General features: G+C 40.7%; 1 protein-coding gene across 1 annotated transcript in view; it reads left to right on the forward strand.

Moving 5' to 3' along the window:
- LOC126285302 (ataxin-2-like) overlaps nucleotides 1-14,022 on the forward strand; it is a 107,637-nt gene that overhangs the window by 19,178 nt on the left and 74,437 nt on the right. The window contains exon 7 of the mRNA XM_049984593.1: nucleotides 7,096-7,373. Within this exon, the coding sequence (XP_049840550.1) occupies nucleotides 7,096-7,373 (278 nt within the window). The remainder of the gene's footprint in view (nucleotides 1-7,095; nucleotides 7,374-14,022) is intronic.

Consider the following 14,022-nt stretch of genomic DNA (forward strand, 5'->3'; position numbering starts at 1 on the left):
CTTCCTAAGGACACTAATCCGGACTCACTCTATTGCCGTAAGTCTCTCGACCTTATCAGAACTTCGCGATAGTACATTTCTGTACACTGACGCCTCTCGGGCCAGCTGTGGAGTTGGGTGTGCCTTTGTCGTTGCCACTGACTCCTTTTGGTATCGGACCCCTCAACACCGCTCAGTATTTACAGTGGAGCGCTTCGCTCTGTATCAGGCCATGCAGTAAAACTGACGACACAGGTTTTTAAATTGTTCCCGACTCTCTGTACCCTTCAGAGCCTTTCCATGCTGTACGCTACCCATCCCTTAGTGCATGGATCCAGGAATGCTTTTACTTGTTCACTGTCAACGGAGCTACTGTGATTCTCATGTGGGCTCCTGGTCACATTGGTCTGACAGGAAATGAGGCTCTTGACGCTGCTGCCAAGGCTGCTGTCTTCAAACCATGCCTCGATAGTTGTTCCACTCCCTTCGATGATCTCTGCATTGCCCTCTGTCGGCAGGTGATGTAACTTAGGCATCACCACTGGATTTCCCTTTATGGGAACAAACTCTGGGGAATTAAATTTCTCCCAGTGGCTTGGCCGACCTCTTGCCCCAAGGAAATCATTGTAGCTAGGCAATGTATTGGGCACTGCCTTTTTAGCCATCGCCATTTAAGTGGAGCTCCCCCACCATTTCGTGGTCATTGAGGCCTGTTGACAGTTCACCATTTCCTGGCGGAATGCTCTATTTTTAATCACTTATGTTCTTGTTTGCTGCCTGAGCTATTGGCCTTTATAGCAAATGACACGTGGGCTGTCAACCGCATTTTACTTTTTATACTTTTGGTGGAGGACATTGAATCTTTAGTTCAGGATCTCTGTTGTCTCTGTGGAGTATTTTATGAACCTTTCTGCAAGTCCTTGTTTCTAGCTCTTTCCTTCCTTCAATTGGGCTTAATGTATGGTCGTTTATAACTTCTTTTCTCATCTTTGTGTTCTGCTGTTATGATCCTAGTTGTTTTTGTGCCCTAAAACAAAACTAAACTAAACTGTGAAAGGGCACAGATTTCCATCGGCTCTGGGACTGGTGCTGACAGGACAGGCCCCGCAGGAGCCAGGTGCGGCGATGGCTGTTGCGTCCAGGCAGGCATGCGTAGAATCTTAAAGTACAAAGCATCCGGCAGGCTCAAACAATTCACATGGATAAATTTGTTTGTGTGAAGTTGTACAATGGTGCCTTGCTCCCTTTGCCTCTGTCTGCCATACAATCTGTAAAAGACCAAATTTTTAGTTTGATGCTTTGCCTATCTGGGCATAAGCAAGGTGCCATAGCTCCAATCATAACTACTCTGCCGGCGATGGCCTGTTGCAGGGCTACGAATGGTAGGAAGACGAGAACAACAGAGCTTGATCCTGTGTGTGGGAAGTACAAAGTTTGTCCATCTATTGCTTATATGTCTGTGTTCATGTTCATTGTTGGATTGGTGGAGCAGTGCACAGGTGATGGGGTTAATGCCTAAAGCATTGCAAAACTGTTCAAACTTGGCAGCAACAAAATTTAGTCCATTGTCAGTCACAGTCACCTCAGGCAATCCCTCAACGCAAAAGATCAACAACACAGCTTGGATTGTGGAACAAGCTATAGCAGAATGTGTAGAAACTGCAGAAGAAAATTAGCTGAAAGTGTCAGTGATGACTAGCTAATGTGTATTCCAGAAAGGATTTGTGAAATCAAAGTGCAAATATTGCCAGAGTACTTGCGGTTTGGGCCATTTGAAGAACTGCTGACACGGGGCTGACTGATGTTCAGCTCAGGTTTGACACAGGGAAGTCAGTTGTTCAGTTCGTGCAGCCAGACCGTGCCAAGGGCAATGACATTGCGCCAACTGCTTTGTGCGGATGACACCTTGGATAGCAAACAGATTGAACTGCAATATGTGAACACCCTGGCTATTAACAACATGTTCTAAAAACTCAAGTTCTATGTGAGAAGACAGACATTTGTCTCTCTTACTTTTGAGATTATCTGCAGGTAACACTTGAAACAAAAGTGCAGAGATTACTTCTGTGTTGTTCAGTAGCGTGAGCTGAGACAACAATGTCATGAAAATAATTGGAGCAAAAAGGACTTTTGCAGTCAGCTGCTTCAGGAAACACTGAAATATGGCGTCTCTGCTGGCACTGCCGAATAGCAATCTCAAAAATTTGAAGAGATCCAGATGAGTGTTAATGACAGACTTCTCAAGACTGCTCATAAAGAGAGATTTGCAAGTAAGCATAGCACAAATCAATTCTGGAAAAGTATTGATTGGCACACAATTTACACATCATTTTTTCCAGGTGTGGCAAGGGACAACTGTCAGTGGCGGTTTGAGGATTGTGGTTTTTTTTTAAATCAGTGCACCATCGGACTCCGCCGGCTAGCTTGTTTAGAGTAAGAAGAGGCGGTGCCCGTTGACTGCCAGTAATGGGTGCTACGACCCCACTATCTTGCAAAGTACTAAGTTACTGAGCCATCTATTCTCGAAGAGTATGAGAAACAGTACAAGTTCTAACAAAAGATGTCTATGCATTTTCCTTCATTGTGACACGGCAACAAAATTGTTGGCTTTACCTAAACCCCCAGGAAACAAATCTTGAAATTCTGTACATAACTTAGCAGCACTGTCCCAAGGATCACAGAAAGGAACTGAAAGGAACTTATCCTGAATGCTTAACCCAACAAATATTAAGTGCCTAGGCCAAAAATATTACCATGACCTCAGGAGGAAACCACTGTAAATGTCACCACCTTCATCAAATTTCATAAAGTTGCAGGAAGTCTAAATGTGCCTAAGACAGGAATGTCTTACCGATTATTGAAGTCCCAGTTTCAACTTGCAAATATACCAATTTTCCAGCAATTTTTGACCTCGTGCAGCACTGTGGATTGAGTTAGGATCATTTCCTGAATGGCTATTACACTGTTGTATTGCACTAATGTCACTTTGGGCCTTTAAAAACACACTACACGCTGTTTGTGACTTAAAGAATTTAGTAACAGGCAGCTTCCACTTGTACCCTGCCCTCATAATACTTTGGAATAAGTCCACATATGGTACCATCTCAGGATGCGACTTGGGAAACAGCTTTATGCACAACCTATAAACAGTTGTTCCTGCCATGCCCGAGAAATACGAATGTTTGTCAGTACCTTGTGTGTGATGCACTGTTATGTGTGCATTGAATTGTGCCAGGTACTTTGTCCAGTCTTACCTCGTGTCTTCAAATTCAGGACATTGCAGCACATAGACATTGGCGCTGCTGTTGGATCCAGCGTCTTGTGTGGAGTCATCTTCGCTGTCATGAAGCAATTCATCAGTTGAAGCAGTTGTCCCATTTGTTGACTCTCAAACTGAACAAACTGAGTTAGATCAACTGCAGGTGATGCAGCAGGTGATTATGGCGAGATAACCATGTAACCAAGCAGTACATGAAATAAGCACAGAGAAAGCAAAAAGAGGGGTGCAAAAGCAGCAGCCTCAGAACCTCGAACATAAAGACCACAAGCAAGACAAACACTGGGGACACAAGAAAAAGAACAGGGAGAAGTAAACCAGACTTGATGATGGCATCATGTAGATACCAGTACTTGTCGCCAGGTATGTTGTTACTATTTTGTACACAACACTAAGGAGAGGTTGGCTACAGACTGGTGCAGCAGCTGTAATCATAGAAAGACGCATAAGAGCAGAAATGATTAGCAAACAAGTAGAGAAAACAGAAGATTGTATTTCTCCAAGTGTGCAAAGATTCATTACAAATTATGCAGCAAAAAATAGTCCAGCTCATACAGTAGCTCCAATGAGGAGGCTCTCTGAATGAAAGCATGAACGATAGTGTGAGAGCCATTACTAGACTACGTTGCCATAGCATGTTGTTGTTGTTGTTGTCTTCAGTCCTGAGACTGGTTTGATGCAGCTCTCCATGCTACTCTATCCTGTGCAAGCTTCATCATCTCCCAGTACCTACTGCAACCTACATCCTTCTGAATCTGCTTAGTGTATTCATCTCTTGGTCTCCCTCTATGATTTTTACCCTCCACGCTGCCCTCCAGTACCAAATTGGTGATCCCTTGATGCCTCAGAACATGTCCTACCAACCGATCCCTTCTTCTAGTCAAGTTGTGCAGCAAACTTCTCTTCTCCCCAATCCTATTCAACACCTCCTCATTAGTTATGTGATCTATCCACCTTATCTTCAGCATTCTTCTGTAGCACCACATTTTGAAAGCTTCTATTCTCTTCTTGTCCAAACTAGTTATCGTCCATGTTTCACTTCCATACATGGCTACACTCCAAACAAATACTTTCAGAAACGACTTCCTGATACATAAATCTATATTCGATGTTAACAAATTTCTCTTCTTCAGAAACGCTTTCCCTGCCATTGCCAGTCTACTTTTTATATCCTCTCTACTTCGACCATCATCAGTTATTTTACTTCCTAGATAGCAAAACTCCTTTACTATTTTAAGTGTCTCATTTTCTAATCTAATTCCCTCAGCATCACCCGATTTAATTTGACTACATTCCATTATCCTCGTTTTGCTTTTGTTGATGTTCATCTTATATCCTCCTTTCAAGACACTGTTCATTCCGTTCAACTGCTCTTCCAAGTCCTTTGCCGTTTCTGACAGAATTACAATGTCATCGGTGAACCTCAAGGTTTTTACTTCTCCATGAATTTTAATACCTACTCCAAATCTTTCTTTTGTTTCCTTTACTACTTGCTCCATATACAGATTGAGTAACATCGGGGAGAGGCTACAACCCTGTCTCACTCCCTTCCAAACCACTGCTTCCCTTTCATGCCCCTCTACTCTTATAACTGCCATCTGGTTTTTGTACAAATTGTAAATAGGCTTTCACACTCTGTATTTTACCCCTGCCACCTTCAGAATTTGAAAGAGAGTATTCCAGTCAACATTGTCAAAAGCTGTCTCTAAGTCTACAAATGCTAGAAATGTAGGTTTGCCTTTTCTTAATCTAGCATCATGCATCATGAAGTGAAAAGGATACAAGTGAGTGGGATCTGTGGCGGTCGCTGATTGTCCTGTATTGCAGTGGTTGAGGGCACTCATAGTCCAGACCCATTGAAGCCATGGCTCAGTGGGCATGCACCATTGAGTCTGCTGCATCCCACATGACTACTACAGGCATCTGAAGGAAACTTACTATTCTGTTGTCAACTTTGAGATGCCCTGGGTTGGTATCGAAACATGATAGCACACAGCCAGTGAACCAATTGGTTATAAAATATCTAAATTGACTATACAGAAGACAATTGTTGAAGATGCTTTAACAGAAGATGAAACCGAAGGCATTGAGGCTCATCACCAAAAATTGAATTTATAAGACTGCTCTTACATGGTGGCAGAAGCAAGGAATTTGCTGAAGACAGCCACAGTAAAAAAAAAAGGTTGGAATAAATTCAGTCACTCCATCAAAGATAGGTAAAGAAAGCCAAAAATGAAAAAAATAAGTTTGAAAAGGGAGATAAAGAAAGAGAAGCAGAGTGTGATGAAAAGGGAGATGAAGAAAGAGAAGCAGCAGAGGATGAAGTGTCACTCGAGGACCTAAGAAAGATCCTTTTGAAAATATGTGGACATTCCAGTTGTGGTGTGGAGGATATAGACAAGAGACTTACTTGTGATCTTCGGATACTACATTCAAAATTCTCTGACGAGATCATTCAGATTGTGAGAGAAGAAACTGATGGCCAGGAGGATGATGTAGTCATTGAACCAGATGTAGGGCCATCAACTGGTGTATAAACGACAATTTCCTGGAAATTGTTTGGCACTGCACATTTTACCTTGATTGCTTATTCATGTCTTCTGTAGTATTGTATTAGTCATAAGAATCTACATTATGTCATTCTTCCCCAGTATTGTAACAGTATTATGCTTATTTCCAAAGCTGCCACAGTGCTCTTTCCAGTAATTAACAAGGGTTCACTATTCTTTCTGAAAGTATCTTGTCACCAAGCATATGAATTTCCAAGTGTGGACCTTCTTTCTTCTTAACCTGAATTTCACCTAATACGTTCAGTGTACTATGCTCACCACACCTGACTTACATTAATATCAAATAGAATTGAACGCACATTAAAAAGCGGATTATCGTAAACTACTTTTAAACAAAACAAGCGACAGTGCCTGTTCTAGTAAATGTGCCCTTCATTTAACACCCTTACATGATATTAAGCTTCGCAACATGATTTGTGCTGTCTGATCAAGCACCTCCATCTTTGGCTCGCTACTTTTGGTCACAGGTAGTCAGACAATGCTGCTGAGCTGTCTTCATTAAATTCTTATCAGTGAGGCTGTAATATAAAATCCTATTTGTATTGTCAAAGCTGTTCAGAAAACTGAAATTCAAAGCCGGATTCCAGAATTTCATTACACTCTAGTGATTGCAAAGATACTGATAAAGTGCTCTTTGAAAATAAAATTTTGTTTTGATAGTTTTGGAAGTACAATATAAACTGCAGTGAAAATAGAAGTAGCTCGTAATTAGTGAAAGTAAGCTTTGGAACTGCGTAACATGGAAAACAAAAAACTGCAGAATTTATTTTGGATGTGCTATCGGTTTCATTTTAGCTGAAAAGTCATTTTTACTGCAATTCATTTTTAAGTCCTATTAGCTATTCCAGTAAATGCTTTGAAATTATTCATTACAAGAAATATTGAATAAATGTGAAAAATCATAGTAGAAAAATTAAAATTTTGCAGTATTTATTTTTGAAGTGGTTTCACTCTGCAGTAAACTGTGTTACCATTACGAGAGGAAAATTCGTATCCTTGGCTTTCCCTACTGTTTTGGCTGGTATTTCATTGACTTGAGGTTTGTGTAGTAGACTTTGTCACAGTTCCTATTGGACAGCATGACATTCACAGAAATACATCCTTCATACTCCTTGTGGATTTGTCAATCAGCATGACAAGCCTGATGATACTATTTGAGAATCCTCATTTTCCATCTGCTGCCCTGTGACTTCTCTTTGACAGACAGTCATTTGTGAAACTGACATGATATGAAGAACTCCAGTGTTTTAGCTAAATGATATTTTACAGGCACTCGAGCTTTCACAAACGTGGAATCTCAGGGACATCATCAGGGACCCACAAAGCAACATCCAGTGGCTATAACGCCATCATCTGTTCCGCCAGCACCGTTTCCGAGTGCAGGAGCAGGAACAAGTGTGCCTCCACAGGGTCAACCTCCACAACAGGCTCCGTTAGCCACAGTTCACCAGGCACAGAGCCCTTTACCTGCCTCGCCATCCCCAGTCCGGTCTCCTGCAAATGATGGGGTAGGAATTGTCCCATCTGTGACCGCTCCAACCACAAAGGTAATGACTTTGGCAATTGTAATTTTTCCCCACCATTTGTATGGAATATTTTTGCAGTTGAATGTGCAATTACATGAGTTTTTTGATGTCTTAATAGTATGACGTTTCTAGTGCAGTAAAAGGAATTTGTATGTACTATTGACTTGACGACATAGATTCCATGATGTTACAAAAGGACAAATTTGACACTAAATGCCGATTTTAGTTTGTGGGTAGGTGGAGATTTTTAGATTTTTTAGTCTTTCTTTTCACTGATTCAGCAGTTCTTAATGGAGCAAGTTGCTCCATGGTCCCACTGTCTATATTATTGTTTTAGAGGATAAATTGTATTGCTGTTCCGTTGGGTAAAATACTGTAGTTCTGTGAAGAGTGTGTGCTGAAATATGCATATTTCCAATAGTTAAAATTATTACAGTATAATGACAATGTATTTAGAAATGGTATACTATCAAATCTCACATCAAGGGATATGGTAGTTCTGTGTAGCAGGTGGTAGTATGTCATTGAGCATGTCTGTAGAATAAATTGAATTCGAAGCAGCATTGAAGAATATGGTATGAGTAAACAGCTGAAAAATGTGGAAGAGCAATATGTTTGATACACAATGATGAGCCGAAACAGTATTGAACTTCTTATGGTGACACTGCAGACATGTAACATGATAGGGAAAGTATATATGCAGAGCAGAGGCAAATGGGAATCATTCTAGCAAGTGTAGTGGCCACAAATGGGGCATCCACTGACATAAGCGACTTTGACAAATGACAATCATTGTGGCCCACAAGGAAGATTTTTTGTTAGTTTGCTAATTGTGAGGTTGAGGAAAACTGTTGTAATGACAGTGAAACCATGAGTAAAATTTGTTGGGTGTCCATGCCTTGTCACAGAAATGGAGGTCAGAGGTTTGACCAGTCTGTAAAGTAAGACAGGCAGCAGTCTGTGACAGATAATGAGTATAATGCTTGTGCAACCACAAGTGTTTCAGGGCACATTGTTTAGCATTGTTGACCTAGGAGCTCAGCAGCAGATAACCCATATTTGTTCCCATATTGACACAACATTGTCAGTTAAAATTGGAGTGGGCACAGGATCATTGAGATTGGACCGTGAATCGATGGAAATGTTTCCTGGTTGCATCATTTAATTTTGTAGATACCACAGTGTCGACAGTCCCATTCAGATATGCGATCACCCAGGTGACAGACTGCTCAAAGTGTACAATGTGCCACAGGTGCAAGCCTATGTGGGCTGCATTATGTGGTAGTAGTTGATTCCTTTGAGGCAGCTGTGGACTGCATAAACATTATTGTGAACCAGCTGCATCCCTAAATGCTTGATGTCTTCCCTGATGGTGATTGCTGGAAAACTGTTTGTGTCACAAGACCAGAATCATACTATAGTGGTTTGAAGAGCATGATAGTGAACTAGTGTTGATGTCTTGGTCACCAAATTTCCCTGATCTGAAACTGATGGAGCACACTTGGGATGCTATTGGATGCCAGCTCCACATTGACAAACCAGCAACCTGTAATTTATAGGAATAGTGTGATCTGTGCGGAGACATCTGATGCTACATAGCTTCAGAAATCTATCAAGGACTTGTGAATTCATACCATGCAATAATGCTGCTGTATTGCACTCCAAAGTTGAGCTAGTACATTATTAAGATAATGCTCATAGGGTTTTGGTTGATCAGTGTTTTAATTATATGCTTTAAGATTACTGTTATTTTGCTTTATTATTTAAATGTTTCATGAAAGTAGAATGTGAAAGCTATTAAGCATTCTATAGATTCAAGGAAATTTAATAGTAGAAATTGTGCCAAGTTAACAGGGAACACACATTGGTTTTGAATTTTGTTTTCTTGATATCAGATAGTGTTCAGGTGTTCAGAGGGAGAGGGGCTGAGAAGGAAGTCTCTCTCTCTCTCTCTCTCTCTCTCTCTCTCTCTCTCTCTCTCTCTCTCTCTCTCTCTGTGTGTGTGTGTGTGTGTGTGTGTGTGTGTGTGTGTGTGTGTGTGTGTGTGTGTGTGTGTGCGTGCGTGTGCGTGCGTGCGTGTGTGTGTGTGTGTGTGTGTGTGTTTTACACACACTATTATATATTGTGTATCATTAATTTTAGTACAAAGGGGGCATCTTATGGGGGAGCTGCAACTACAAAAGTCCATTTTGTAAAATGAAGAATCTGCAGAGCAGCTGCTGAATCAACAATATTTTATTGCATACATAATTTCAGAACACTTAAAGTTCCATCATGTGGTTTAAAAAATATCACTTAATCATATGAGGTCAACCTCACCCCCCACTTTTGTCATGGAAAAGTAGTTCTGTGTCAATGGAATAAAAAGTGGGACATAAATTCCATAAAAACCATTCCCCTCGTATCACCTGACTGGGAACACTTGACAGGAAAGCTGTGCAATAGTAAATACTTACTAGCCAGGATTTGGCACATGGGGAATGGCTTTTGTGGAATTTGTCCCCTTTTTACTCTGCTGATACAGAACTTCCGTTCCATGACAGCAGTGGAGGTGAGGATAAGTGATTTGATATTTTTATTTCAGATGATTGAACTTTGTTCTGAAAACAGCCATGTAATAAAATATTGTTGATTCAGCACCTCTTGTACCATTTCTCGATTCTACAAAATTAATATTAGTGTAGTGTAGTGTTACTTGAAGTTATGTATATGCCTTTTACTTATTATAAAGTACTACGTATCAAAAATCTGGGAAGATAATTTTTACCTTAGATGATAGGGTAGTATGCATGTGCACGAAACTGATAAGAAATATTACACACACACACACACAGTTGAGCACTACTTTCTTGGCTGCTATGTTGATAACTATTTCTTAATTCTTTGGGTTCAGGATTTTGTCCAGATGTTTTTGTTTTTCCAGCCAAGAGAGCAGAAGTGGGTAACAGAAGTAGAACAGGTAGTGAAAGGAGAAATAATTTATAACTTTAGATGAAATTTCTATACAGTGGCCAAAATGAGTGGAGGCAGAATTATCTTTGATAGGTTACTCGTGCTGATTATATCCAGTTATTATTGTGTTGTGGTTTGTGTATAATCTCAATGATCTATTTGAAGAATGAATGTTGTTCAGTTAGACTGCTGTGTCAAAAAGTTTCATTATAATGAAGACATGATTTCCCTTGTAGTTAAACTGTCAAGTAATGCTGAAAGTTGCCTATCTCAACTAAATCACTCTCCTACTATAGATATTTTCAAAAGCTAGCATGAACTGAAGAAGGTAAGGGCTTCTGTACTCTTTCACGTCATGAGGTATTTCGTTTGTTTCTTGTGTATTTGCTGCCAGGCTGGTAACTTGTTTGGCAATTACAAACTGTCAGGAGAGACTTAAGAGTCGTACCACTGATGCAGGGTAGTGGTTGGTGTTGGAAGCACTCAGTCTCTATTGATAAAATTCCATGAAACTCTCTTGTATTATTCCTGTTACTTGCAGAGTAAAACATAAAATGCGAACCAACCCAAGAGCTACCATTATTTTTCAGGCAAGCGTCCAGATTATTATTAACTCTTGTAACGATATTCCATTTGGCAACCTTTCAACGATTCTCAAGATGAGCACTTTAAAGTTTTTTTAAAGCACTTTATACTGTGGAGCAAACTAGCATGCATCATAGATAACACTGTTGGCAATGAACGTTAGTCATAGATAAGACTTTACACCTCTGAGAGTAAAACAGCTGAAATATTGGTACAATAATTAATATTATCCTGGATGCACTCCCAAGAAATAAATAACTCTGTCCGAACAGGCCTTGAAAGGCCTTGGTACCGACCTGCCTCTGTGTCATCCTCGGCCTGCAGGCGTCACTGGATGCAGAGTTCTAGGGGCATGTGGTCAAGCACACTGCTCTCCTGGTCATATGTCAGTTTATGAGACCAGAGCCGCTACTTCTTGCTTCACAAGGGCTGAGTGCACCCCACTTTCCAACAGTGCTCGGCAGACGGGGATGGTCGCCCAGCCTGGCAGTGCTTAACTTCAGTGATCTGATGGGAACCGGTGTTACCACTGCGGCAAGGCCAGGAAAGCTTCAAGAAACACAGCCCAAGATTCGTGTACCATAATAGATATGGCCCAGTAAAGATTTCATGACCTTGTTTAATTTGAGAAGACGCACAACAGTAATTTACCCTCTCCGTCTGAACAGGCTTCAGAGGGCCCAGCAGCACCGACTGACTGCTGTGTTATCCACAGCTGACAGGTGTCTATAGATTCAATGCTGATATGGAAGGGTATGTGGTCAGCACACCACTCTCCTGGCCATTGTCAGTTTTAATGACCGGAAACACTACTTCTGAATCAAGTAGCTCCTCAATTGGCCACATGAGGCCTGAATGCACCCCACTTGCCAGCTACATTCAGCAGACCTGGACAGTTGCCCATGTCAGTGCTAGCCAATGCCGACATCAGTTAACTTTGGTGATCTGATGGGAATCAGCATTACCACTGCAGCAAGGCCTTTGGCACAGTTTCTTGTAATTAACCCCTACGTAACATGGAATCTGAAGCAATGCGCCAATGCAGATTGTCTTAAAATACCTGAGACACTTCAGATGTGAGTCATGTTAAATTGACATTTAATGCCAAAGACTGGTTGTGACTCTGATAAATGTAGACTGAATTTTATCATGTATTGCTAGTGTTTCATGTTATAATACATGTAATCTCTCAACAGTTCTCATGGCCGTAAGCACTTTGTAAATTGGTTCCATTGTTTGTTTGGCATGAATATTTTCATGTCTCTGATCTTTCAAATTGATGTGTCCTGTCCCAACGGAAATATCACACTAAAATATATCACACACACCATTAAAAATTTTATTGCAAACAAAGTATATGTCACACAGGTAATGCCAATGAATCTATATAACACAATCAGTAACTTCCAAAGAAACAAACTCTAGTCTTCTTGCAGTGAGTGACTGACAATAAAAAGAGTTCCACAAAGTCAAAGTTCATAAGTTTAATTTGGTCAGAATCTGAAGTATAACATCAAGTTTCTCGATTACTTGAACAAATATAAGTTTTGAAATAGGAACCAGAAGTTAAAGTGTGGAGTCCTAGGGAGACATTAAAGTCCAAAAGTTGTAAAGCAATCACAACATTTGGAATTTTGTGGGGTCGTATTTCACTAAAGTCCCAATGAGAGAACCACAGAAACTGTTTGGACAGATATTACCAGCACCAAGTCAGACACTGTCAAAGGGGTGAAGAAGCAGAGAGTATATCTAGGCCTCCCAGCAATACACCATTTCATTGATAAAGTCTAATTCCTTGGTGATGTGCAGGGTGGAGAGACATTTATGTTGAGTGATGTCATCGTGAAATCTCTCCAAAACTGCTTATTGCACTGGAAGTGGCCTCTGGAGCCAGTGAGCAAGCCTAAATAATTGCCCCGCAGTCATTCCCAGTGTGTGATTGGCTGCAGTTGATTTCTGCAGCAGTAGGAGATAGTTTGGCCTGTGTACACAAGTTGTAGCTGCGTACACATCTGTATGCAGATCCAGCCCCTGTTGCCACCCTCTGGTGGTCTGGTGGTGTGGCTCACGAGTTGAAGTTGCTGCGGGCTCTGGTCTGTTGGTGCCTGATGTTCGTGTCACCACAGCACCAATCGGTAGTGTTTTTTGTTTGTTTGCAGCCAAATATTGTAACATAAAGCATTGTCTTAACTGCAACAATATTTGATGTGTACAGTGCTGACTGACAGCGAGGCTGATTAACAGAAATGCAACTTCATCTCCGAACTTTTTATTTTCATGAAGCTTAAGTTTTCGAAGCATGCATTGTGCCCTATTTTCTCTTGTAACCTCTGATTTTAAAGTTGGCAACTAGCAGTTTGTGATGTGAGACATGGCCTTCTAGTAACAATTTGAAAGTCATCTTTCTACAGCAATATGTGACCAGTCTGGTTTTTATGGCTTCTACTTTTGTATGATAGGGAGAAAGGTTTCTTGGAAAATGGATTCCAAATATTGAAACCATATGCTTTAGCAAAATCTGATGCTTTGTATTTTATTTCTGGCATCGAAGTCATGATTTGCATGAATATTATGCCCATCTGCTTGGGTACTACATAATAACCATTGAGTTCGCCATGAACAAGTGCCTTTTTTGCTGGCTGTGTTGCTGAAGTGTGCCACAAAGTAGGTGAATAAGCCAAAAATTGTAGCTTTGGTGGATTTGATGATTTCCGTAAAACTTCCTTACTCAGCCCTATCTTGTATCGTACAATATCATAACAGTATGGTGCTGGAATTACACCGAAAGACAGGAGTAAGATCAAGTAGAAATGGGCTCAAGCTGTGTGTGAAGCTGATCGCTGAATAGATTTTGCTTGGTTACTTCCATAACAAAAACTTCTGGCAAGCTTGGTCTAGAAAAAGGCATCAGTAACAATGAAAACTACGTACACAGTAAAATTTCACAGAAAGAATACAGCAAGGTGATAGTGCAATTGATAGCACAATGCCTAGTAAAGCCATTGATAAGTCTCGGTCGTGGCCCTGCCAACTATGGATACAGTACTAAACCTAAAATATACACACAGAAAAACATACACTAAAATGTTTTCATGCTTTCTTTATACTGTTTTAGCATACTGTGTTGCCTGCT

This window comes from Schistocerca gregaria, chromosome 8 (genome assembly GCF_023897955.1).
Source record: "Schistocerca gregaria isolate iqSchGreg1 chromosome 8, iqSchGreg1.2, whole genome shotgun sequence".
Taxonomy (NCBI): domain Eukaryota; kingdom Metazoa; phylum Arthropoda; class Insecta; order Orthoptera; family Acrididae; genus Schistocerca; species Schistocerca gregaria.